We start from the raw sequence: 27,755 nt of genomic DNA on the forward strand, positions 1-27,755 counted from the left end.
CATCACCAAGAGTGGTTTGGTAGCACCACTATGATTGAGGTGCCTGAGCCCTAAAGCTGTTTGCCTGGGTCTTCAATTGGTGGTGAGGGAGCTACCTGTTGCAGATGCATCTCTTCAGGGTAAAAATGGTAGGATTGACTGCCATACAGTCCTTGTGGAGTCGGAAGTCCTGTCTATACATTGAGGATACCCTCTCTTATGTTGTGTGGCACTACCACTGTGCTAAATTGGAGAGATTTCAAACAGATCTAACAACTCAAAATGGCATCCATGAGGTGCTGTGGGTCATCAGCAGCAGCAGAGTTATATACGATCACAATCTAACCTTATGGCACCAGGCATGTCTGAAATATCAACGTGGTGAAACTGCAACACAGGACAATGCGCAGGCCAAATGGTGTAAGCAGCATGTGATAGAGCTAAGCAATTCCACAACCAGTGATCAGATCTAAGCTCTGTAGTCCTGCCATATCCAGTAGTGAATATTGGTGGGTGATTAAACAACTTAGTAGAGGAGGAGGCTCCACAATATCTCCATCCTCATGATGGGGGTGTCCAGCACATCAGTGCAAAACACACGACTGAACCACTTGTAACCATCTTCAGACAGGAATGCTAAGTAGATAATCTATCTTGGCCTCTTCTGGAGGTCCCCAGCATTACAGGTGCCAGTCTTTAGCCAATTTGATTCACTCCACGTGATATCAAGAGACTGGTAAATGTGCTGGCTACTGCACAAGCTATGTCCCTGACATTCCAGCAATACATTGAAGACTTGTGTTCCAGAATTAGCCGCGTCCTTAACCAAGATGTTCCAGTTCAGCTAGAACAACAGCATCTACTTGGAAATGTGGAAAATTGCCCAGATATGTCCTATCCACAAAAAGGACAGATCAAACCCAGCCATTTATCACCCCATTAGTCCACTCTCGACCATCAGTAATGTGATGGAAGGAGTTGTCAGCAGTCCTATCAAGCTGCAGTTCTTCAGCAATATCCTGCTCACTAATGCTTAAGTTGTCCCAAGGTCACTGAGCTCCTAACCTCGTTACAGCTTTAGTTCAAACATGGACAAAAGAATTGACTCCAAAGCTGAGATGAAAGTGATTGCTTTTGACCACGTCTGTAATCAATGAGGCCTAGCAAAACTAAAGTTAATGGGAATCGAAGCAGGGGAACTCATTACAGGTTGGAGTCATTCTTAGCAAAGAAAGATGTTTGTGGTTTTTGAAGGTCAGTCATAGAAACTTAGAAAATGGCAGTAGTAGGCTATTCTGCCCTTCGAGCCTGCTTCGCCCTTACGATCATAGCTGATCATCCAACTCATGGCAGATCTTGCCTTCCCCTCTCCATATCCTTTGATTCCCTTCATCCCAAGAACTACATCTAACTCCTTGAAATATTTTGGCCTCAACTGCTGGCTATTTCCACAGATTTACCACACTCTTGCTGAAGAAAGTTCTCCTCATATCAGTCCTAAAAGAATAACCCTTTGTCCATGGACTATGACCCCTGATTCTAGACTTTCCCAATATGGAGATGCCAGCGTTGGACTGGGGTAAACACGGTAAGAGTTCTCACAACACCAGGTTAAAGTCCAACAGGTTTATTTGGTGGCAAAAACCATAGCTTTTGGAGCGTTGCTCCTTCGTCAGGTGAGTGGGAATTCTATTTACAAACAGGGCATATAAAGACGCAAACTCAGTTTACAAAAGAATGATTGGAATGCGAGTCTTTACAGGTAATCAAGTCTTAAAGGTACAGACATTGTGAGTGGAGAGAGTGTTAAGCACAGGTTAAAGAGATGTGTATTGTCTCCAGACAGGACAGTTATTGAGGTTTTGCAAGCCCAGGCAAGTCATGGGGTCACAGATAGTGTGACATGAACCCAAGATCCTGATTGAGGCTGTCCTCGTGTGCAGAACTTGGCTATCAGTCTCTGCTCAGTGACTGTGCGCTATCGTGTTGTGAAGGCCGCCTTGGAGAATGCTTACCCGAAGATCAGAGGTTCGATGCCCGTGACCGCTGAAGTGTTCCTCAATAGGAAGAGAACGCTTTTGCCTGCTGATTGTTGAGTGTGAGTGATGGAGGACTTTCCCACCATCAGGAACATTTAGAAGAATGAGGGGAGATCTCATTGAGACGTATAAGATGATGAATGGGATGGATAGGATAGAGGTGGAGAGACTCTTCCCGCTCAAAAAAGACAGTAGGACTAGGGGGCACAGCCTCAAGATAAAGGGGAGGCGGTATAGAACGGAGTTGAGGAGGAACTTCTTCACTCAAAGGGTGGTGAATCTCTGGAATTCTCTGCCCGTTGAAGTGGTGGAGGCTGCCTCGCTAAATATTTTTAAGAAGCGGGTTGATGGGTTCTTGATAAGAGAGGGGATTAAGGGTTATGGGGAGAGGGCGGGAAAGTGGAACTGAGCCACAACAGATCAGCCATGATCTTATTGAATGGCGGGGCAGGCTCGAAGGGCTAGATGGCCTACTCCTGCTCCTATTTCTTATGTTCTTATGTTCTTATCCTTCCTGCATCTACCCTGTCTGGTCCTGTTAGAATTTTATAGGTTTCTCTGAGATTTCCCCCCTGCTCACTCTTATGAACTCCAGTGAATATAATCCTAACCAACTCAATCTCTCCGCATATATCAGTCTTACCGTATCAGAAATCAGTCTGGTACATCTTTGCTGCACTCCTTCTATAGCAACAACATCCTTCCTCAGATAAGAAGACCAAAACTTTGGACACTTTTCCAGGTGTGGCCTCACCAAGGCCCTGTAGAATTGCAGCATGACATCCCTGCTCCCGTTCTCGAATCCTCTTGCTATGAAGGCCTACATGTGATTTGCTGCCTTTATCGTTTGCTGCACCTGAATACTTACCTTCAGTGACTGGTGTACGAAGACACTCAGATTTTGTTGCACATTCCCCCCTCTCAATTTATAGCCATTCAGATAATCTGCCTTTCTGTTTTTGCTACCACAAACTCTACTGCATTTGCCCACTCACTCAGTTTGTCCAAATCACATTGAAGCATCTCAGCATCCTTCTCCCAGCTCACCCTCCCACGCCACTTTATATCTTTTGTTTGTCCTGAGTCCCAGAACATTGCTGCAAGAGTTCCTCAGTGTCGTGTCTGAGGCTTAACCATCTTCACCTATTTCATGATGGATGAAAGTTTACTAATGAAACAGGTGAAGATGGTTAAGCCTCAGACATCATCCATGAACTGACCTTATGATGGATGAAAGTTTACTAATAAGGTCAGTTCATGGATGATTACACAATATTTAGCACCATTTGGGATTCCTTAGACACTGGTGCAGTTGGTATCCATATGCAGCAAGACTTTACAATGTTCAGCCTTGGTCTAATAAGTGAGAAGTAACATTCACACCACATGGATACCAGGCAATGCCTATTTCAACAAGAAAGAATCTAACCATCTCCCCTTGACAGTCAATGGCATTACTATCACTGAGTCCTCATTATCAATATCATGGGGATTACTATTTATCAGTCACCAAACTGGACCAGCTATATAATTACTGTGGCCACAAGAGCACATTAGAGGTTGGGAATTCTGTGTGAAGTAACTCACCTTCTGACATACACAAGCTATCCACCATCTACAAGATGGTAGTCAGGTGTGTGACAGAATATTCTCTACTTGCATTGATCAGTAAACACGAAAGAAACTTGACAACAGGATAATGCAGTCTATTTGATTGGCACCCCATCCACTACCTTCAACATTCGCTCCTACACCACCCGTGACGTAGTAGTGACAGCGCTATGTACCAACTACAAGAAGCATTGCAGCAACTCACCTAGGCTCCTTTGACAGCACTTTCCAAACTCAAGACCTATACCCCCTAGAAGGACAAGCAGATGTATGGGAACACCAACGCATGGAAGTTTCCCTCCAAGCCACACACCACCCTAGTTTGGAACTATGTTGCAGTTCCTTCACTATCACTGGGTCAAAATCCTGGAACTCACTCCCTAACAGTACTGTAGTTGTACCTCATGGACTCCAGCGGTTCAAGAAGGCAGCTACCCACCACCTTCAGGAGGGCAATTAGGGATGGCCAATAAATACTGGCCCACAACTCAGAACAAATAACAAAAAAAAAGAAAGTGGCTTTGTTCATTAAATGTAGTGATCCTTTGTGAAAGCCAGTTGTGGATTCTGAATACCAATGCAACTGGGCAGATGCTCAAGGACACCTCTGTCTGCTATCATCCAGATTTCCATGCTATTCTCAGTAGATTGTGTCTAGGATTTGGGTGGTTATTATGTGACAAGGGTTGCCCCTTGAAGCTGTGACTGATGACGCCATAGTGCAGGACCAATAAATTGTGAGGGATAAAAATGATTCATAAGAATATAAGAACATAAGAAATAGGAGCAGGAGTAGGCCATCCAGCCCTTCGAGCCTGCCCCGCCATTCAATAAGATCATGGCTGATCTGTCGCTGCTCAGTTCCACTTTCCCGCCCTCTCCCCATAACCCTTAATCCCCTCTCCTATCAAAAACCCATCAACCCGCGTCTTAAAAATATTTAGCGAGGCAGCCTCCACCACTTCAACGGGCAGAGAATTCCAGAGATTCACCACCCTTTGAGTGAAGAAGTTCCTCCTCAACTCCGTTCTAAACCGCCCCTTTTTTATCTTGAGGCTGTGCCCCCTAGTCCTATTGTCTTTTTTGAGCGGGAAGAGTCTTTCCACCTCTATCCTATCCATCCCATTCATCATCTTATACGTCTCAATGAGATCTCCTCTCATTCTTCTAAACTCTAACGAGTACAAGCCCAGTTTATTCAACTGTGCAGAAGTGATAGAGCGGTTAAGCAGGGAGGCTGTATTCACGTTCTGGTGCCTGAAAGAGAGGCTTTTCAGTACTCACCTGTCAAAATGGCGAAATTTGTGGTAATCTGTTGCGTATTGCACAGTTTTGCCCTGCAGGGAGCACTGACCCTCTAATCTGGCGGATGAGATTCCAATGGAAAGTGCGACTTGGAGAATCTCAACATGAATGTTATTTTGATCATGCTTCATGAAAAACCTGAGGAAGTAAATGGACAGAGTGACAGTGAGCAGCTGGTGGCTTGTGCATTAGCACAGTAATGCAGAAAGTGAAGTGGTGCCCCCTTTACCTGGGAAGTGGCTTCCAGTTTTCTGTTTGAGTTGCAGCATGAACAATATTTTTCTTGCCTCTTATGGATTGTTTGATGGCTCATTGACAATTATGTGAGATAATTGGCATCTGACTGGTTAATTGTGAGGGTGCAGCTATTAAGACCGGCACACATCAATGTCAACAAAACAAAGGAGACAGTCATCGACTTCAGGAAGCATAATGGAGGGCATGTCCCAGTCTACATTAATGGGGATGAAATAGAAACGGTCGAGAGCTTCAAGTTTCTACTTGTCCAGATCACCAAAAATCTGTCCTGGTCCCTCCATGCGGACACTGTAGTTAAGAAGGCCCACCAAACCTCTACTTTTTCCAGAGACTAAGGAAATTTGACATATCCACTACGACTCTCACCAACTTCTACAGATGCACCATAGAAAGCATTCTTTCTGGTTGTATCACAGTTTAGTATTGCTCCTGCTCTGCCCAAGACTGCAAGAAACTACAAAGGGTCATGCGTGAAGCCCAGAGCATCGCTCAAACCAACCTCCCATCCATTGATATTGTCTACACTTCCTGCTGCCTTGGAAAGCTGCCAGCTTAATCAAGGACCCATGCACTCTGAATACACTCTGTTCCACCTTCTTCCAACAGGAAAAAGATATAGAAGTCTGAGATCATTTAACAGTAGACTCAAAAAGAGTTTTTCCCTGCTGCCAAAAGACTTTTGAATGGACCTACCTCGCATTAAGTTGATCTTTCTTAACACCATAGCTATGACTGTAACCCTGCACTCTTTCCTTTCTTTCCCTAGTGTAGAGTATGTTTTGTGTTGTGAGCATGAAACAATACTTTTCACTGTATACTAATACATGTGACAAGAATAAATCAAATCAAAATCAAACATTTTTTGTCTACAAAACCATATTTTCAGTACAGAAAAGTGATGACGTCTTTGCAGACCAGTGCATATGCACACATGGCCAAATTGCATTGGCAGGAGATAGTGTTCATTGTTTCCTACACTTCTTGTTCCCTAGAAGGTACCAACAACTCTTGACTTCCTTGTGTTATGACTACAGCAATTGTTAATTGCAAACCAAATTGAATAGGGGAACTTGCCTTATGTCAAGGCATATCATTCTTTTTTGTATTCCGAAAACAAGAAGAAAATGTATTGATCGCAGCAGCAAGAAGTCCAGGTACATTTTTGGGACTTAAAAAAATTAAAGGTAAGAAGTATATTAACACAAAGAAAAGAAAATTTTAACACACTAGATAACAGTAACATCATTTACAATATTCTTACAAAACATTCCCTCCAAAAGACTCCTTACTTGGTCATACACAGAAGTAACATCTTTCTGATATAGATTTTTAACCATAAAAGTCCAATGATACCCAAGCCAAAACTGCTGTCTCTTTTAGAAGGGTATAACACACAACGTCTCAAACTCACTTCCACTCTGCTGTGGAAATCCAAAAAAACTTCAGAACAAGTCTGTTTTTTTGCAGCTCAAAAATTTTCTGCCTTGATTGGGTGGCTGATAAGTTCACCTCCTTCAGTCCAGAGCTATTTTCTGGCAGTCTTCCTTACACAACACAACACCAAATCAGTTCAACATTTCTCCTTGCATATCCTTTTATGGCATTTATCTTCAATTTTATTGTTCTTGGCACTTCTTTGAACTTAACTTTTCCAAAATATAAAAATTTTGTGTCTTTCCTATTACCCCACTTTTGGGATTAAATAAAATTTAATAACCTTCCCTTGTTTATGAAATTTTTGCAAGCTGTAAAAGCATTTTACTTCCCTTTGAAATTTAATAGCTGAAAAATCTAAATCCCTCACCATCTTGTAATGCAATTTCTAAACTTAATTATTTACTTATAAAGCCACTTGACTGTAGCTTCATTATAAATGCAAGCGTTTAACATTTTCAGTCCTTTCATCACGCAGCTCTTACAGACACATGGTCTGCATTAATCTTTTCCTAGTTTAATTAAATCATTTACATGCACTTAGACACATAGCTTCTTTATAGAATAACACAATATTTCCCAAAAATATTTTAAAAAATAACATCCATACTCTCACATGAGTGTGTTGAGATCTTTGCCATTAAGGATGTGTTGCTGTTTCTTCTCATCTATCTATTCTGCTGCCACCTTTTTTCTGTAAATAGCTCCAGGGCTTTTTAATGTCAGTTAATCAATTTGCACACCTTTGAAAAGCTGTTAATTTTACTTTACTCAACTTTTTACAAGCTGTCCATTTTAGATTGCTATTTTATCAAGACTAAAGGCTTTTTCTGTAGTTAACTTAAGTTTTAAATTTATTTTAACATATTTACATTGTCAGACCTGGCTGAATTTGTGAGTATGTCATATCAAACTGTCGGATTTCGTAGGCATGTCTTGTCTGCTTCACATGATCCGACATTTGTAAGCATTTAAAGGAATGATTGGGACTGTGTAGAAATGTTTCAGTTTTTCCATTTTCAGGGAAAGCAATAGGGAATTAGACTATCTAGGTTACTTGCACAGAGCTAGCATTACCATAGTGGGTCAAATGACTTGTATTGCATCTGTGAATCTAAGCTTTTGCCACAAGGATCATCGGAATTTTTTTGTTCATTCGTGAGACGTGGATGTTTCTGGCTGGCCAGCATTTATTGTCCATCCCTTGTTGCCCTTAAGAAGATGATAGTAAGCTGCCTTCTTAAAATGCAGCTTAATTGCAGTAATTGAGTGGACTCACAATGCCACTGTTTTTATGTGGTGAGTCCAGTTGAGTTTCTGGTCAATGGCAACCCCAAGGATGTTGATAATGGGCGATTCAGTGATAGTAACACCATTGAGTATCAAGGGGTAGTGTTTCTTATTGGTGACAGTCATTGCCTAGCATTTGTGTAGCACAAATGTTACTTGCCACATAGCAGCCCAAGCTTGGATATTGTCCAGATCTTGTTGCATTTGAACTGCTTCAATATTTGAGAAGTTGTGAATAGTGCTCAATGTTGTTCAATCACCAGCAAACATACCCACTGTTGACCTTATGAATGAGGGAAGGTTTTGATGAAGTAGCTGAAGATGGTTGGGCCTAATACACAACCTGGAGACTCCTGCAGAGATGTCCTGGAGCTGAGATGACTGATCCCCCACAACCATCTTCCTTTGTGCCAGGTATGTTATCAGCCAGTGGAGAATTTGCCCCCGATACACATTAATTCCAGTTTTGCTTGGGCTTTTTGATACCACACTTGCTCGAACGTGGCCTTGGTGTCAAGGACTGTCACTCTTGCCTCTGGAATTCAGCTCCTCTGTCCATGTTTGAACCAAGGCTGTTAATGAGGTCAGGAGCTGAGTGATCGTGGTGAAACCCAAGCTAGGCAACACTGAGCAAGTTATTGCTGAGCAGGTATTGTTGATAGTACCGTTGAAGACCTCCTCCATCACTTTACTGTTGGATCGAGAATAGACTGATGGGGTGGTGATTGACGGATTGGATTTGTCCTGTTTTTTGTGTACTGGACATACCTGCGGAACTTTCCACATTGTCAGGTAGATGCCAGTGTTGTAACTACTGGAAGAGCTTGGCAAGGGGAACCGCATTTTCTGGAGCACAAGTCTTTCAGTACTGTTGCTGGAATATTGTCAGAGACCATTGCTTTTGCAGTATCCACTATCCACCCAGGAAGCCTTGACTGAACAGGTATCTGAGGTCATCATCACAGACATCAGATTGGCCTTCTTGAAAGTTAACCCACGGAAAGCTACTGGCTGGATTGGGATATCCAGACGAGCACTCAGATCCTGCACGGTCCAACTGGCAGGGGTATTCGCAGACATTGTTAACCTCTCCTCACACCGATCTGAGTCCCTACCTACTTCACAAAGGCAAACATCATCCCTCTACCAAAAAAAAGTGCCAGCAGTGTACCTTAATGACTATCGCCTTGTGGCTCTGATATCCATTTGTATGAAGTGCTTTGAAAGGCTAGTTATGGCACACATCAACTCTGGTCTCCTAGATTTCCTGGATCCACTACATTTTGTGTATTGTTGCAACAGGTCCACAGCAGATGCCATCTCCCTGGCCCTGTACTCAACCCTGGAACATCTGGATAACAAGAACACTTGTGTCAAACTCCTACTTATTGACTACAGCTCAGCCTTCAACACCATTATTCCAACAAAACTCATCTCCAAACTCTGTGACCTACAGCTCCCTCTGCAACTGTATCCCAGGCTTCCTAATCCACAGACACAATCGGTAAGGCTAGGCAATGGCACCTCCTGTATGATTATCCTCAACACCGGTAGCCCGCAAGGCTGTATCTTCAGCTTCTTACTATACTCCTTATGCACACTTACAACTTCTGCTGTAATTCCATTTTCAGTTTGCTGATGACATTACTCACAGTGGGTCGGATTTCAAACAGATGAATACAGAAGAGAGAAACAGAATCTGGTGAAATGGTGCGACGACAATAATCTCTCCCTTAATGTCGGTAAAATGAAGGAGACAGTCATTGATTTTGGAAAGTGTAGTGGAGGATATGACCCTGTCTGCATCAACAGTGAAGTGGAAATGGTCGAGAGCTTCAAGTTTCTAGGTGCCCAGAGCACCAAAAACCTGTCCTGGTTCCCTCCGTACTGATGCTATAGTTAAGAAAGCCCACCTACACCTCTTTCTACTTCCTCAGGCAACGAAAGAAATTCAGCATGTCGGCTACAACCTCTCACTAACTTTTATAGATACACCCTGGAAAGCATCCTTTCTGGACGTATCACAGCTTGGTATGGCTCCTGCTCTGCTCAAGACCATAAGAAACTACAAAGGGTTGTGAATGTAGCCTAGACCATCATGCAAACCAGCCGCCCATCTGTTGACTCCATTTACACTTCCTGCTGCCTTGGAAAAGCAGCCAACTTAATCAAGGACCCCCATAAATCCAAGAAGTGCTGTCGTCCACTTTCTTCTGTTTGGAAAAAGATACAAAAGTCTGAGGTCATGTACCAACTGACTCAAGAACATCATTTTCCCTACTGCCATCAAACTTCTTGAATGGATGTACCATATATTAAGCTGATCTTCTGTATACCCTAGCTATGTAACATTATATTCTGCATCTTTCCCATTCATTCTCATGAATCCTATGAATGATATGTTTTGTTTATATAGCATGCAAGAAACAATATTTTTCACTGTATCCCAATACATGTGACAATAAATCAAGTCAAATATCCAGTGTCTCTGTTTCTTGACATCCCTTGGAGTGAATCAGGTTGGCTGGAGATTGGCATCTGTAATGTTGGGGACCACTGGAGGAGGCCATAATGGATTATCCATTCGGCACTTATGGCTGAAGATTGCTGTGCATTCTTAAGTTTTATCTTTTGTGCTGATGTGCTGGCTTCTCCATCACTGAGGATGGAATGTTTGTGGAGCCTCCTCCTCCAGTGAGTTGTTTAATTGTCCACCACCATTCATGACTGGATGTGGCAAGGCTACAGAGCTTGGATCTGATCCGTTGTTTGATGGATCACTTAGCTCTGTCTATCACTTGCCATTTATGCTGTTTGGCACGCAAGTACTCCTGATTGGTAGCTTCAGGTTGGTACCTCATTCTGGTGCTGCTCCTGGCATGCCCCCCTGAACTTTCCATTGAACCAGGGTTGATTCCCCTGGCTTGACGGTGATGGTTGAGTGGGGGATAATGCAAGGGCATGAGATTGCAGATTGTGCTGGAATACAGTTTTGCTGCTGTTGATGAGCGCCTCATAGATGCCGAGTTTTGGGTTACTAGATCTGTTTGAAGCCTTAGCACAGTGATAGTGCCACACAAGAGAATGGAGGTTATTTTTCAGTGTGTCTTCACAAGGACTGTGAAGTGGTCATTCCTACCGATACCGTTGTAGACAGATGCATCCGTAGCCAGCACGTTGATAAGGATGAGGTTGAATATGTTTTTCCCTCACCACCTGCTGCAGACCCAGTCCACCTGGTCTAACCAATCTGATCAGTATAGCCTAGATTGTCCCGAAACCATAAAATCCCACCTGAGGTCTTCGGACCTTTCCAATGTTCGCCCGTCGCCTGTTCCGATTCTTGTGGTAGGCGGGATGGTAAAATTCCAGCCATTATATATAATTGAGTTGTTGTACTTTGATTTTGAAAAAAAAGAATATTACACATTATGTTGTGTTTTCATGATTACCGAATGCCTGAAAGCACTCAGACCAGTTGCAGCTTTTCAGTAATACTATTTGTTATAATATTATTTGTTTGGTAGTTACTCTGAAGGTAGACAAATGGATCACTACGTATAGAACAACACATTATGCTGCATTAACATTTAGTCACGTAACACATTTTTCTGAAAAGGAAAAGCAGTAAATTATCTTAAAATCAGTTTGAATTGATACAGTGATGTTTTTATGGGAAAAATAATTTGTAGTTTCAGAATTGGGTTGGTACAAGTCTCACAATTCAGGGATTGTGAGTTTAAATTCTACCATGGTAAGTCGTGAATACGGTATATTTGACAATATGTAGGCTGGCATCTGAGATGAAAGCTGTCATAAAAACAACTGTCTGGTTCATAGTACCCTTCAGAGGAGGGATGCTTTTACCTGTACCTGGTTTAGGAAAATTCTGGTCCACTTAATACCTTGTAAAGTGGAATAGAAAACTAGTCAATTGCAAAGCAATTGCTCAGGTCAGACAAGGATGAGCAATTTATGTACCCTTGTATGTATTATTTATGCCCTGAGAACAAATCTAAAAAACATGTCTAGAGTATTGTTTCATAGATTGTAGCATGTGGATTTATATTGGTTCAGTCATCAAAAGAACATTGACAATTAAAATTATTTGGTACATGAATAAATGAGTACATAACATCCCTTTGATGCAATGTTTTCAAGCTCACATAATGTGTTGTTCTGTCCCTGGTGAGCCATTACCTATCTTTAGAATAGCTACTATACAAATAATACCATAATAAATGTTTGCTGCATAGTGCATTACTGAACAGCTGCAACGGTTCTGCTATCAAAACCATGAAGGGCCCAGGCAGGTTAGATAGGAGACGTTGTTCCTACTGAAAGGATTGGGGTGGGGGAGAACGGTTTGGAATGGACTGCCTGAGAGAGTAATGTTCAATTGAGGCATTCAAGTGGGAATTAGATTATTTGAAAAGAAACAATCTGCAGGTTTATGGGGAGAATACAGGAGAATAGTACTAAGTGCTCATTTGAACAGTGGAAAAGGGCAGAATGACCTTCTGAACTGCACCAATTCTTGGTGTCTATGCTGAACAATAGTAATCTAGTGATTGTTTGGAATAACTAGAAATTTCAATTATGGTATCCAGTGGATTACATTTTGTTGTTAAAATGTTACATTTTTATTTTTACTTAGAACATGGTGTGCAGAAAATGAGACAGAGACTGTTGGTGCAGAGACAGTTGATGTTACTACAGAAACTATTACTTCAGTTTCTTCTGTGGAATTTCATGCCAGCTTTGAGGAAAAAGAAAATGTGTTAAATCATGTTGCACAAAAGGTATAACTTATATGCAGGTTTAATTTCCTATTTTCAGCATGAGTAACCACTGCCATAGGAAATATGGTGACAGTTTTCTCAAATAACTTGTTTTTCCTCTTGCCATCAAATGTTATTCAGTTAACTGATCTTTATTATTTGTTTGGGACATAGCTTTAAATTGAGGTATAATAGAATTGGGGAAGTTCTATTAGGAAATGGTGCCATCTGCTGGCACTGGTATGGAAAAGCATTTATTTTTGCTAATTATTCACATTTACCATAACACAAAAAAAGTTATTAGAAAATGTTTCTTATTCTTGAGACAACTTAAAGCCTCCATTACAACTCCATACTACCATTACAACTTAAAAAGTGTATTTTTGGCAATTTTGATTGAAATTTGTGCTCAACTGAATTATCTGTTGCTGATGAGTAGGTTATTGTCTACCATGACTGGGATTTTCCTCTCCCATTCTTCTCAGGCAGATTTGGTAACAGGAGCAGAAAATCTTGCAAGAGGCCCAAATCGCATTTTAAATTGGAGGAAAATCTCATTGTGATTGTTCCCACCCCCACCAGTGACATAACAGGAATCCTGACGGTCAGTGCCAAGGACCCAATTATACTAAATGTGCATGTCATTATCAGGCCTCTGTGATGATCATCTCCACCCCACTTGGATAATCCATTCACCTAGGCTTGAGAGCAAGTTGGCATGAATTACAACTGGACTCCCATCATGCACACCTGTGGGCAGACCCGTCAGAGGTGTTCAGTTGAGTGCTTCGCTCAAGGTGGGAAATGGCCATGACTGGGCAGTGCACCCAGCACTAATTGATATGAGCCACTCCTTCAAGTTTTTTTAAACTAAATTCTGAGCAATACAGCAACTTCAACACTGCTTCTCCCGCCTGCAGTCACACTCTGCATTAAAAAGGAGAATTCCGCCCTATATATTTCGATTGTTTGATAAACAAAAAAGGACCTTTTTACTTAGACACGAGGAATGTCATTATTTTCACATACTGGAAATGAAATATAAACATAGCTATGTATCTTCTGTGACATAATGAATGTGACACAATGTGACACATTGCTGCTAAAATACTTTTTCACTGACTTAATTTTAAGTCAGCTTAGTTATATACTTTAAAAATCTATGTCAATCATGTTTTATATTTGTAAAATTCAAAGCAAATTAGGATGAAATGTAAGTTTCCACCATCTTGCATGCAGCTTATTGTCCTTATCGCATTCTTGGTTTTTTTTGGCTTTTGGATTGAACGCTGATTCCATTGAGTGGTCTTCTCACAAGCTGGCTGAGAACTAGTGACTTTTGAAATGTAGATTATTAATAAAGTTCCACTGTTAATGAATGTTGCCATTAGACATAAAATGGGTTGCAAAGTGTAAAGATGTAGACAGCTATTTCTACTTCAATTTGAACCTACCAAACATCTTTCTTTAGCTAAATCACATTAGCTACATTGTAACACTTGATATCATCCTGTGATACAGAGGGTAGCATCCCTGCCTCAGCCAGAAGCACTGTATTCCAATCCCATGCAAGGGTTCTGTGGCCGCGATTCACTGAATCAGCACTAAGTGCCCATGCTAGCAGAGAAATCGAGAGTATTTCCTGGTGGTGTTAGCAGTGCCTCAGATGGGTTGCTCCCAACTGACTGATGCAAATTTATGCATTGTGGGAAACATCCACACCAGCCTGGATATTCAGCCTTTTTAAAGGGTGCCCTGATCTCTGTGCTGACAGACAATCTCCCCAGAGAGGAAATGGTGATTACGCATTGCTCCCATCCCCCCCAAAGAGAGCACTACTAATCCTTCATCAAAGAGAGCAAGTGGTAAGGGTGGGAGAAACTCATTGGATGGAATTTTATGAGATTTTTTTCTAAGCGGTTATGAAACTGGGAGAGTTCCAGATCTGTTTTTTGGGCGAGTTTTCAGGGCCAATAATATGCACTGTCTGCAAAATTTTGGACTGGTCTGTTTCTGACCAGATAGGCTGTGGGCAGGGCTTAACACACCTGTCAGCCTGTAGAGGCAGGTAGTACACATGTGCAGACCTCTGATGCTGTACATGCGCAATAACAATAGCAGGGTTTTAACAGACAAAGAGAGAGCTGTCAGGCCCCTGCTACTGCAGGCAGCCTCGAGCAGTGTTCCCCCCCTCCCCGGCAATGCCTGCAGCCTGAGATGGCGTCCAGACCAATCATGACCCCACCAACACCCAAACCAATCGCGGTCCCCTTCCCACCAATTGCGTGCAGAGTGGCAGCAGACCCTTCTCCCCCCCGCACCGATTGTGTGCAGAGTGGCAGTGGACCCCTCAGACCCTAGCCCCCTATAGACTCCATCTCTCCATCGGCCCTACCCACCCACAGGCACTGACACTACCCCCACAGGTTCCACCCCCATTGACCCTTCCACTAGCCCTACCCCTGGCATTGCCCCATTAGCCTGTCCCATTGACCCTGCCCCTGGTCCTGCCCCCCAGCACTGCCTGCTGGGTATTGCCCAGGTGCCCTGTGGGAATTGCGCACATGCCAGGCATTGTCCAAGGGGCACCCCTGCCTCGCACTGGGCCTCCCCGGGGGGCCTCAATGGTCTCCAGTTCAACTGGCGAACAGGCATTTTCCTCGTCAGAGAGGACTTCTTCCAGTGAGGCCATAAAGGCAAGCGAACCTGGATAATTAAGCAAAAAGCTCACTAAACACCGTAAAATGAACATTTCAAATAAATTTAAATAAATTAACCAGCCTCTCACTCAGTTCCAGGAACAGGCTGCCATAAAATCACGCCATTCACAAAAACCGGCGCCATTCGCACTAACCGCTTAATGCCCAATTTTACAGTATTTTCCCGCCACAAAATGGACGTAAAGTGGTGGGAAAATCCTGACCATTGTCAGCTACGTGATAGAACATAGAACACTACAGCACAAACAGGCCCTTCGGCCCACGAGTTGCATCGATCACATCAATACCTACCAATCCATAGACCTATCTATAACCCCCAATCCCATTAAATCCCATATACTCATCCAGAAGTCTTTTAAAAGACCCCAGCAAGTTTGCCTCCACCACCACTGATGGCAGCCGATTCCATTCACTCACCACCCTCTGAGTGAAAAACTTACCCCTAACATCACTTCTGTACTTGCCTCCCCGCACCTTAAATCTGTGTCCTCTCGTGGCGACCATTTCAACCCAGGGAAATAGCCTCTGAGAATCCACCCTATCTATTCCTCTCAACATTTTATAAACCTCTATCAGGTCGCCTCTCAACCTTCGTCTCTCCAGGGAGAAGAGTCCCAGCTCCCTCAACCTATCTTCATAAGGCATGCCTCCCAATCCAGGCAACATCCTTGTAAATCTCCTCTGTACCCTTTCAATAGCTTCTACGTCCTTCCTATAGTGAGGCGACCAGAACTGCGCACAGTACTCCAAGTGAGGCCTGACAAGGGTCTTATAAAGTTGCAGCATTACCTCCCGATTCCTAACCTCAATCCCTCGATTAATGAAGGCCAGTACACCATACGCCTTCTTGACCACATCCTCCACCTGCGAGGCCGATTTAAGAGTCCTGTGGACCCGGACCCCAAGATCCTTCTGCTGTTCAACACTGCTAAGACTCCTGCCGTTGATAGTGTACTCGTTCATCCCACTGGTCCTGCCAAAATGGACCACTACACATTTATCCGCGTTGAAGTCCATCTGCCACTTCTCCACCCAGTCCTGCATCCTATTTATGTCCTGCTGCAACTTCTGATATCCTTCCAGACCATCCACAACACCACCGACCTTCGTGTCATTGGCGAACTTACTAACCCATCCCTCCACTTCCTCATCTAGGTCATTTATGATGTGCAAAAACTGTCTTCCATCACTATCCATAACTACTGACTACAACACGAGTGTAAAAGTTCATGTTGCCATGGCAACTTAACCTCCTTGAGTGAAGTGTAAGAATTCTCAGCCACCTGCCTTTCTCAATTGTATGACTTTAATATATGTCATAATTAATTGTATGTCCATCAGTGCAGGACTTTTTGTCAGTAATGATTAAACTCTTGTCTTTCAGGAATATACAAACTGTGCCATCACTGAAGTAGATCCATGCAGAATGACTAGTTGGAATTGGGGTAATAAAACAACATCGCAGACACGAAACATGACCATGAGTTCAGCTCCTAAAAACTACAGTACAACTCCTTCGCCTCATAAGGCAAGAAAAAGTAAATTAAACACATTTTTTGTTGGAGAAAGGCAGGTGGCTGAGGATTCTTACACTTCAAGCAATGATATATGTTTTGATGATTCAGAGAGTCCACCAAGAAAAAAAACAGCCAAACCGCATCATAATGGACAGACTGAAATAATGACATCAATGGACAAGTTAATTTCATTGGTTAAAGTATGGAAGAATAATAACATGGAGAAAGCCGGATTTTTGCCAAATACTGGATGTAAAGGTAAAGCACATCAGCCACATTTAATAGCAGAACTAACAACATAATGGGAAAAATCAGATTCTCTAGTTCAGATAATAAGCATAATATTTGGAGATAATTTTAGTGCTTAATTCCACAGTGAAAACAATTTGAATCTAATAAATGCTTAAGAATAGTCAAAAGATACTGGGTGGAATTCTCCAGTGTTCTACCCAGCAAAAAATCCTGTGAGATTTCTGTTGGGAGGATCGGTGCAATTCAGTTCACAGTTGAACTGCACTTTGGAGCCTGGGGAGATTCTCACTGAATTTTTCCACGCATTTTTTTTGGAGTGACAATCTAAAGACGCTGGTAAGATCTGCTCCTCTGATCTCAAAGTTAAATTGAAGGTTCTACCACTGGTTCTCCTCTCCCCCCAATTTTAAGTTTATTTATTAGTCACAAGTAAGGCTTACATTAACACTGCAATGAAGTTACTGTGAAATTCCCCTAGTTGCCACAGTCTGGTGCCTGTTCAGGTAAATGCACCTAACCAGCACATATTTCAGAATACGGGAGGAAACCAGAGCACCCGGAGGAAACCCACGCAGACACGGGAGAATGTGCAAACTCCACACAGCCGGGAATCGAACCCAGGTCCCTGGTGCTGTGAAGCAGGAGTACTAACCACTGTGCTACCATGTCGCCCCTCCCACTCCCCACATGCACACACACAAAAACTGGACATTGTGACCCCTGCAGACATGGAGAACACCCCCAACACTGACCTCTGTAGGGGCAATCTCCCTTCCAATCATTAAACGACCATGTTTCTGCCCCGCCCCCCGCCAGCATCAGGGCATTGCACTACTACTGACCTCCAACCCCGAGTGAGTGAAATCCTCTGTGGGGTCATCTAAGGCCCAACCCCTTCAGGAACCCCCTTCAGACTCTGCTGCTTGCAGGCACAACTTTTAGGCCCTGCCAAGTTAGCAGTGCACAACCATGTCCCTGGCTACCCAGAGATTTCAAAGGTCTCAGAACCCGTCACATGGCATTGGTAACCAGTTTTTGCTACACCCAAGGCTCCCAGGACGTGGGAGAATCCGGATGAAAACTGATCCTGCATATGCTAATCTGGTTCATGCCCTTGCTGGGGGAGCGAACCAGATTACATCAGGCCGTGGAATTGGGAGAATCTCAAAGGAGATGCACAACAATCCCCCCTCCATGATTCTCCGGCCCCAGTACCATCTGCACATCTGGAGAATCGTGGCCATTAATTAATTACAGCAGTTTATCACTTCAGTATGAATCATTGAACAACATTATATTCATGATTGTAAAGAAACATGCAAAAATAGATGCAAAATATTCAAATTACAATTTCAAGTTTTATTCAATTAAAGAAGAAACATTGGGTGGGGCTTTCCACCCCTCGCGATGTGTTTGGTGGTGGCGGAGGCAGCCCTCAATTGGGATCTTCTGATCCTATAGCTGTCAGTGAGGTTTTTGTTGTTTGCACCCTCCACCACTAGGGAACATGGAACAGGGCTGTGCTTTCAGAAAAATCTCATAATCCAGCCACGGGAACGGCCAGAAAATCCCACTCTTATTATACTGTGTCTGATTTAATGACTAAATTGTTTAGGTTAGAAGTAAAAATAGGTAATGAATTTACTAGGACATTTTTTAAACATCCATCAGATTTAATGTTACAGAAATAGGAAAAGAAATTGAACTGGATTAAAGTAGTTTTGCAGGTCATTCATAACAGATCAGGAATATGATTTTGTTGTTCACATTTTGCTTTCTGAGAAACCTTTTTAAGTTGATCATGTCAATCGTTAACATCAGGTACTTGTCAAGAAAAGAATGAGTTATTTGCCCAGTATTATAGGCATTACTTTGTGAGCGATAGCAGGTATAAATAATGTACCCCTTTTCAGAACTGAAAGATATGGAACATTATTTACATACCAAATTATAAATTTAAAATGCAGTTACCTTTATTAAATACTACCCATTCTACTATTTATTCATCTTTAATTTTACAAACTTTATAATGGAAGTGCAGCACTTTCTGAAAATGTATGTTACGGCGTTCCTTCCTCCTTAAGACTTTTTTTTCAGTAATTTTCTTTAAAAATATTCTTTCTTTGCATACTTTCCAATTAATCTGGAATTTGCAGCTCCAGTTTGAACTGAGATTGATGGAGTAGTACCAAGATTTTTCCCATGTTCCCAAGTCTTGAAAAATAATCACCCAAACAGATGTTCACTCTGCATGCTTTGAGTTCACTGACTAAGAACATCAATTGCAGTGGTCAAAATGAACATGAAAGCACTTCATTTACTCTGTCACAAACATCAGATCTCCCTCAACAAAATAAAAAAATCTCAAACAATACCATTAACAAACAGTTAGCCATTAAATTCAAATTATAAAAAACTGATGAAGTGACTTCAATTTTAGTACTGTTATCTATTAGTTGTTGGTATATTTTCTAATTCCATCACAATGTTTTGAGTATTATTGCTCTACAGGAGTAGGACAACTGATTATAAATAACAACTCTTGCAAAAGATACTGTTTGTACACACAGAATTTCTCCAGAGATATTGGGTTGGAATTCTCCGGCTGTTTGCTCATGGTGGATTCTCTAGTCCCGCTCTCAGCACACTCCTGCTGCAGGTTTCCCAACGGTTTGGGGTGGCTACAATAGGGAATTCCCTTGACAGTGGCTGGACCAGAAATCCCACAACTAGCAAAAGGCATACTGCATCTCGCTGCCAAGAAATCTGCTAATGGGAGGCCGGAGAATTCTGGCTATAGATCCTTGGTTATCTTATTGACATATGATGGGTTGTCCAGGTGTACTTTACATATTGTTCAATAGGAGCAGGGTGAAAATAACCAATGTACTTAATTTTCTGTCTCCCTGTCTCTCATTTGCAATCATTTTCAACCATAGTATTATTTATAGTCCTTATATGAACAGATATATTTTTAAAAAGAATCTCCATGATGTCAACAGAAAGAAAACCACTGGACAAAACTTCACTTTTAAAACATTTTACTCTAAAAAACCAACTAAAATCAGGAGGGCAACAGGAGCACAAAATCTTGTGAAAGACCCAAATCATCTTTTAGGTTGGTGTTATGTATTTTTGCATGGCCAGCTTCTAGAATGTTAAGAGAGGTTTCAGACTTCGTTAGGAAGATGGAAGGTATTTATTGATAAAGAAAAACTATGGTTCAGGAGGATATTACAGCACTGAGGCTGCCTGGGGCAGAGCTCCAGTTCTTACAAAGTTACTACATGTTTTCAGAAGTCAAACTGCCTGAGAGAGAACGCTCTCTCTTTGATGTGATCGCTCACTCTTGGTTCTCATTGGTCCCTCAAATCAGGTGACCGTCTTATACAATATTGTCTTAAAGAGACAGACATCACATACACATTTGTCAGGATGTCTCATCACAATTTTTCCTGTCAGTGATGTCAGGAATCAATTATAATAAATTTGAGTATAATTATCAGACCTCTATATCGCGTAATCTACCCTCGTTAGATTAGGTTCTGAGCATTTGTGTGGAGAAAGCTGCCATTGGGGCTGGTAGTTTCAAAGCTGCTTTTCCTATCCGCTGCTATACTCTGCAAAAATAAGGGAAAATTTGCTCCCATTGATTAATTTAAGTTGTTGAAGTTTTCCATGTTGCAAATAACATAGATCACTGGAATGGCTCTTTATCACAATATTAGTTTCTATAAAGCTAACACATTAATTAGAAAGCAATCATACTGTTGAGGGAATCTTCATCTGCATATGGAATCATGGAAGAATTGCCAATAATGTTCTCTCCATTATAGGTAATTTCCTGATATGCTCAGTTATTGGGTAAGGCTGTCTTTAGGTACTGTGAATTAGAAAATCACTCTTACTATGATAGAAGGGTGGGAGTTTGAAAAATGTTCCCCTCCATATTTCCCTGGGTCTGTGCCTACTTGCATTCGATCACCTGGACACAGTGAATCTTGGAAAATTGCCTGAGTCAGAATACACTGCTATATAAATCCCCACTCTCCCATACCTCAAGAGGTAAGTTTTTAAAGTCATAAGGGGCATCAATCCAGATTCCTCTAACTCTTGCTATCTTACTCCTTTAAGTAAAATGTCTTTGATGTTCAATGGAATAACACAAAAAAAATGAAGTTTTAATAATTTTATACAATATTGAGTATTGTGCTTAAAGTTTTATGATATTAATGCCTCTGATTTTTGTTGTATTCCAATGTTCCATATTATGAAGAATCTACTCAATATTTGTGGGGAGGTGATCAGAATTGTATTTAGGGGGCAATCTTGCTATTAGTTTCTAAAAAAAATTTCTGCAGTTTCAGAAATTGTTAAAAGAATTGTTGCAGATTATAATATGAATTCTGTACATTGGTTAATTTCTGCATTGCTCAGTCCACATTATGTTCTACTTTTCCCAGTCAGAAATCAGGCTGAACAACAGGAAATTCACACCTTACAAAACCGTTACAGGTCAGCAGAAATTGTGTGCCCTGATAACTGGCACGTTGTAGAAAACAAATGATTAAACCATATCTATTGACTTTTAATCAACTATTATGAAAATACCTAGATTTTAACCATTTCAGTTTTCAAGAAAAAATCTAAATTATGGAACACTGTGCATCATTGGAGTAATCTTAAGTAGCTGGTAGCATACAACACGGGGGGGGCAATTCTTCCCAAAAAAGTTCTAAGTTCCAAATTTGCGTAAAAACTGGAGTAATTCCCATTGGTTTTTTAAAGTAGGATTTTCAAAATGAATTTCCCATTTACTGCGCACTTCAGAGTGTACTAGTGTGAATCATGCTGAAATTCAATGGGTGGGGCCAGTTCCCACTGGAGAGGCCAGCAGCACAGCCACTATGCATGTGCTGATCTGTCAGTGCCAAGTGTGGCGCATGCAAAATGGCCCTGAACTGTAGGCCTCCCATCGCTGGCCAGCACCACGACCACTCATCACTGGCACATAGACCCCCACTATGGCCTGATTACTGGCCCCACAGACTTGTCCAGGTCAGCCTCGATTTCCCCCACCCCCAGCTTGTGTCAATGTCCCCCCCCCCGACCCTGCCAAAGCCCTGATCTCCTGATTCCCTCCCCACCCCACTGGCAGCCCCAACCACTACACCCCCAAACATAGCCTTGACCCATCCCTAATAGGCTGCCTCCCTCTGTCACTCAGCCCGTCCAGAATGGCAGCAGAACAATCCTCACCGATTGCTCCTGAGAGGTCCACCTCCCCACATTAAGTCCTGCCCTGGCACTGCCCAATGTCTGGTGGGCAGTGCCAGTGTGCTCCAGGTATTGGCACTTTGCCTCTTGGACAGTGCTAGGGGCTCTTCACATCTTTGACTGTTAGGGTAATTCAAATGTTCAATGTGTATTATATTTAATACACTACATTACCCACTTGAAATAGAAAATGGCAGCCAAGTTGAGAGATTTCAGATGGTATCTGGGAGCTGGACCAGCACTAATTTGATGTGGCAGATATTATATTGGAAATGCTGAGTTAGCAATTTATATTGATGTGTTGTGTCTGACGAATGATTTATAATGTGTATATTTGTGTTGTAGGAAATCAGTTTGATAAATCAATGGATCATAATAATTTTGATGGTTGGCCACAGAACACTGGATTTATCATCAAAGTCCACCATCCTCTCCTGCTGGGAAATGATGGATACTCTGTCTTTTACACAGATAGTGTGTTATATATGAAGCCTTCTACAGACATAGGTACTATATGACTCTCAAATCATGAACAGAAAAGTTAACAGATTTGGTTGCAGGATCAAATTTCAGTATATTATAGGTGTATATTACTTTCAATCAGAGGGGGATTTTAAGTTATACATTCCTAAAATCACACAACCATCTGTCCCATTGCTAAAGGCTTGCTTTCCTGCCTTCTCAAAGACATTTTCTGAAGGTATGTTAAATAGCACAACACTACTGATGCAAACAGTATTAATAATTTAAGTGTTGGGGTTTATATATTGGATGGTTTTCATCAAGCAAACCCATTATGGTTCTTTCCTAAAAGATGTAAAGACAAGTATTTCTATTATCTAAAAATCATTGCAATATATGATTGAACAATGTTCTCATTAGAAAATAGCCTATCTCCTGACTTAGGATGAGTATATAGAAGGAAGATCTGATAGTGCAAATAAAAAAGTGAGACATACACGCCGGAATTCTACTGCTACTCCCGCCATGGGAATTGGAGTGGGCAAGGGGCAGGCAATGGGATGGTCTGTTTCCTGGCCTCAGGTTGAGTGAGGCCGTAAAATTATGCCCATTGTCTGTGCTAAATTCAAACTAATTATGAAGACACCTGGGTGCAATACTCTGGGGCTCAGGATGGCCTGTTAATTGGGTGAGAGGGGCAAAATGATATATTCGCTGGGCGTCAAACCCATTGCAAGTCTCCTGGCCTGCTGCACCCAACCCGATCAGGTTCTCGCCCAAATTTTCTGTTGGTTGGGACCTATAAACAAAAGTACATAATGGACTGCAGTTTACGCTCTATGGTGGCAGCTTTTCAGACAGGTGGGAGTGTGAAATGGAATTCCCTCTGGATTCCCACCCAATCTGAACTTGCAGCAATTTTATGTTGGGGCTGGCAAGGCACAATTGAAACTCTTGGCCATCTAGGGATGTTTGCCATGCAACCTCAGTTTTTAAACTGGCAGGATGATGCATGATGATCCCACCTGATGCGTGGGATGCCCAAAAATGGATTTAGATCTCAATCAAGCAGGGGTGGATGGGGATGGGGCTGCCTTTCTCAGAAGATCCTTCTGATTTTGGGCACCCCCCCTCCCCAACAAAGTCTGGTGATTGCTGGACTTCCACTCCACCCCACCCCAGTCTTTCCCTCAGATCTCCAAATGCTCACTCTCCACCCATCCAGTCCTTCCTGGCCTTGTGACCCCCTCCAAAACTTACCTTTCTATCTGATCCAGGACTTTAGGCTCTGGCACTTCCTTTTCTGTCCACTGCAGGGACAAGGGAACTGCTGGCAAATTGGATTGGTTGGCAGCTCTCTTCAGGACTTCCTCCCAAATGAGGGGTGAAACAACACTCATTTGAGCATGAAATGGCTCCAGGGCAGTCACAGCCACCAGGATTCTTTGGATGGTGGGATGGGATACCCCACCATTTGAAATATTCAGGTCTATAGGTTAATTGGTACAATGAATTTTCCAACCACCAAAAGCTACTTTAAGAGTCTAAAGCATTTGTATTGGTAAGCACTATAATTTAATCTTTACTCTGTTTAAAATTAGCAAAAATAGATTCTCTCTCACCTGCCAGGATAGAATTAAATAAACCACCAACAAAAGCTAATTAATTTTGTCTGTTATAAATTTATTCAAGGGATAGATCATGTTCAGTAATAGATCACACTATTTTTCTGTAGCTTCATAGTCAGCCAGTTTTTATTCACAGGATTCCTCGAAGTTTCAAATATCATGACAACATTTAAAATACAAAAAATATCCATCAGATAATGCACGCAGTGGGCTGCCTGCAATGCAGCTGAGAATGGGCTGCTCCCAGTGCGCTCTCTTCTACCTTTGAGAGACCAAACGCAAACTGGGTGACCATTTTGCAGAACAAGCAGGACCCAGGTTCTCCTGTCATTTTCCATATGAACATACCATCCTGCAGTCATGTCCACATGTCCATCCTTGGCCTATTGTAATGTTCCAAGGCAGCCCCATGCAAATAGAAGGAACAGCACCTCATCTTCAGATTGGGCATGTTACAGCTTTCCAGATGGTTCAACAGCTTCAGAGCATGAACTCTGACCTCAATCTCTACCCCATGTGTCAGGTTGTTCTTTGACAGTCTGCTTACTTTTGTTCTGCCATTTACATATTTGATCTCTTAATGGTTGGTATCAGCACCTTTCTTAGCCATGATCACCAGCCTTTACATTCCCTTTGTCTTTGACATCTTTGTCAATTATCTTGGAAATCTTTGGGTTCTGGATAAGTTCTGGTTGGTTGCATTGGGGAAAAATAGAAATTCTGCTTGGTAGTGCATACTGGTTGGCACAATGCCGCATAACACAAGCAAAGTTTGCTGAAATTCAAACTGCTGTGTAGTTCACAAATTGAGTGGATTTAGATTATGCCTAATATTGTATTAATACTTTATCATAATCTCATTTGAAAACAAACACTGCACTAACTTGATTTATTTGCTCAAAAGACCTGTTTCCATATTCTTCCATAGATGATGCACGATTTGCTCACTTGGAAAACAGTCATGTCACAGGTACTTATTATACATTCCAAAGGAAAATACTTCCTTATTTACCAAAATGTGACTTTTGATATTCAGTCTGTTTTGAAAAATGTTTAAAATACTGTATTTGCCTATTGTTCTTTTTCAGAGTGTTCAATTGCTGTTTTCTCCTCCATCCCTGATCACCAATGCTTTATGGTGGCTGTAATTGAGAGGGGAATATAGGAATCCTGTAGAAAGACCTATTTTAATGTTGTTTTGTTCTGGTCATCATAATTAACATGTGTGACTTACCTTCCAATTACCCTCCCTCAGTTGGAGAGCACTTTGGTTCTTCTTGGGCCACACAGAGTGCAGATGATACGCGGAGCTTAGTGGAATATGAAGGACAAATTGAAATTGTATTGATGCAATGCTAAATTTGTTACTATAAGTAGCACCAACAAACTATATAAATGATCATTCCAACAAGACAAAAAATTCCAGTAACCTTGCCTTAATCTGATTTTCAAGATAAAAATACTTCTTTATTTAAAATTTTATAGGTTTAGCATCTCTTACCTTTAACTTATCACATGAAGAAATATTTTATGCCAGGGAATGTAATCACTTTTTGACTGGAATCATCCTGGACTCATATACTTTGAAGGATCCACGACAAATAACATGGGAAATCCTGCAACTTGTAAACTTTCTTTGGGTATGTTTTATTAGTGTTATTTCAGCAATGTGGAAATGTCAGTTATTAACATTCGTTACTATGTTTTTGTTTTGCTTGTAAATTTAAAATTAATTGGTTAACAAATGAAGTTAATACAGTGAGGGAGGATATTATGCTAGTTTTAAAATATGCTAGTTTTAAAATATTAATGTGCATGCCATCAAAGGGGGTGGGTGGCGAATGAAATTTATAATGAAATACTTCTGATAAGAGAAACTGTTTCCATTGGCAGAGGGCCAGTAATAAGAGGACACACATTTAAGAAAGAATATTGGCCAAAGATGATGAGAATTTCTTTTGTACTGTGAATTGTAGGGTCTGGAATGCACTACAGTAATGGTAGTGGTAGTAGATTCACTATTAACTTTTAAAAGGAAATTAAATGTATACTTGAAATGGTAAGGTAACATGGAAAGTGCAGGGCAGTGAGATTAATTGAATAGCTCATGATGGGCTGTGTGGTCACCTCCTGTGCTCCTGTATGATTCAGTGGAACAGCCACCTGCATAAACATACAAACACATGGAATAGAAACCAAGAGGTAACAAAGAAAAACAATATGCATCAAGGATTGACAGGTAGCACGAGTAAAAAATGGAAAGGTATTAGGTGAGTTCAGAGTGAGAGGAAATACACTAAAGCCTAAAGAGTTTACTGTGTATGTATGTGAATACAGAATGTGGTAGATTCTGTGGTGATTTGCAGGCGCAGGTAGCTAATGGAAATATGGTCAGATCACCATCATGTAGACTTTATTCAAAAGAAGGAATGGATATTCATCTTTCTTCTGGTGTGGTGACCAGAACTGGATGCAGTATTCCAGTTACACCCTAATTAGTGATTTATACTGTCCAACATAACCTCCCAACTCTCATATCCCATGCCTTTTCTAATAAAGGCAAATATTCCATCTGCATTCACAACTACCTTATCTACCTGTTCAGCACTTCAAGGATCTGTACTTCAAGGTCCCTCTGTTCCTATAGAACATAGAAAAACTACAGCACAAACAGGCCCTTCGGCCCAAGTTGCGCCGATGATATCCATACTTACTAGGCTTACCTAAACCCTCAATTCTATTAAGTTCCATGTACTCATCCAGAAGTCTCTTGAAAGACCCTATCAAATCTGCCCTCACCACCACCGACGGCAGCCGGTTCCACTCACCCTTCAGTGAAAAACTTACCCCGATATCTCCTCTGTACCTACTCCCCAGCACCTTAAACCTGTGTCCTCTCGTAGTTCCTATACACTTTGCATTATCCTACAATTAACACAAAAAGCAAGGGACCCACAATTGAGCTCAGTGGAACCTCACTGCAAACAGTCTTCCAGTCAAAATAAAACATGGTCACTCTCTTTCTGTGCCAATTTGTCACTTTGCCTTAGATTCCAAGGCTTTTACATTTGGTATCAGTCTATCATGTAGGACCTTATCAAAAGCCTGCTAAATTTGATATAAACTACATCAAATGCACTATTGTCATGAACTCTCCTTGTTATCTCCTCAAACAAATTCAATGTTACTCAGACACAACCTA

The 27,755-nt window shown here is 41.6% G+C and overlaps 1 protein-coding gene across 1 annotated transcript in view; it reads left to right on the top strand.

Annotated features, from left to right (window-relative positions):
- The window catches only part of LOC145342571 (BTB/POZ domain-containing protein KCTD19-like), a 108,132-nt gene that overhangs the window by 73,330 nt on the left and 7,047 nt on the right, over window positions 1-27,755 (top strand). The window contains exons 10-14 of the mRNA XM_080188126.1: window positions 12,574-12,718; window positions 16,802-17,192; window positions 22,809-22,970; window positions 25,482-25,523; window positions 26,039-26,193. Of these exons, the coding sequence (XP_080044252.1) occupies window positions 12,574-12,718; window positions 16,802-17,192; window positions 22,809-22,970; window positions 25,482-25,523; window positions 26,039-26,193 (895 nt within the window). The remainder of the gene's footprint in view (window positions 1-12,573; window positions 12,719-16,801; window positions 17,193-22,808; window positions 22,971-25,481; window positions 25,524-26,038; window positions 26,194-27,755) is intronic.

This window comes from Carcharhinus amblyrhynchos, chromosome 4 (assembly GCF_965287045.1).
Source record: "Carcharhinus amblyrhynchos chromosome 4, sCarAmb.v2.hapA, whole genome shotgun sequence".
In the NCBI taxonomy this organism is placed as follows: Eukaryota; Metazoa; Chordata; class Chondrichthyes; order Carcharhiniformes; family Carcharhinidae; genus Carcharhinus; species Carcharhinus amblyrhynchos.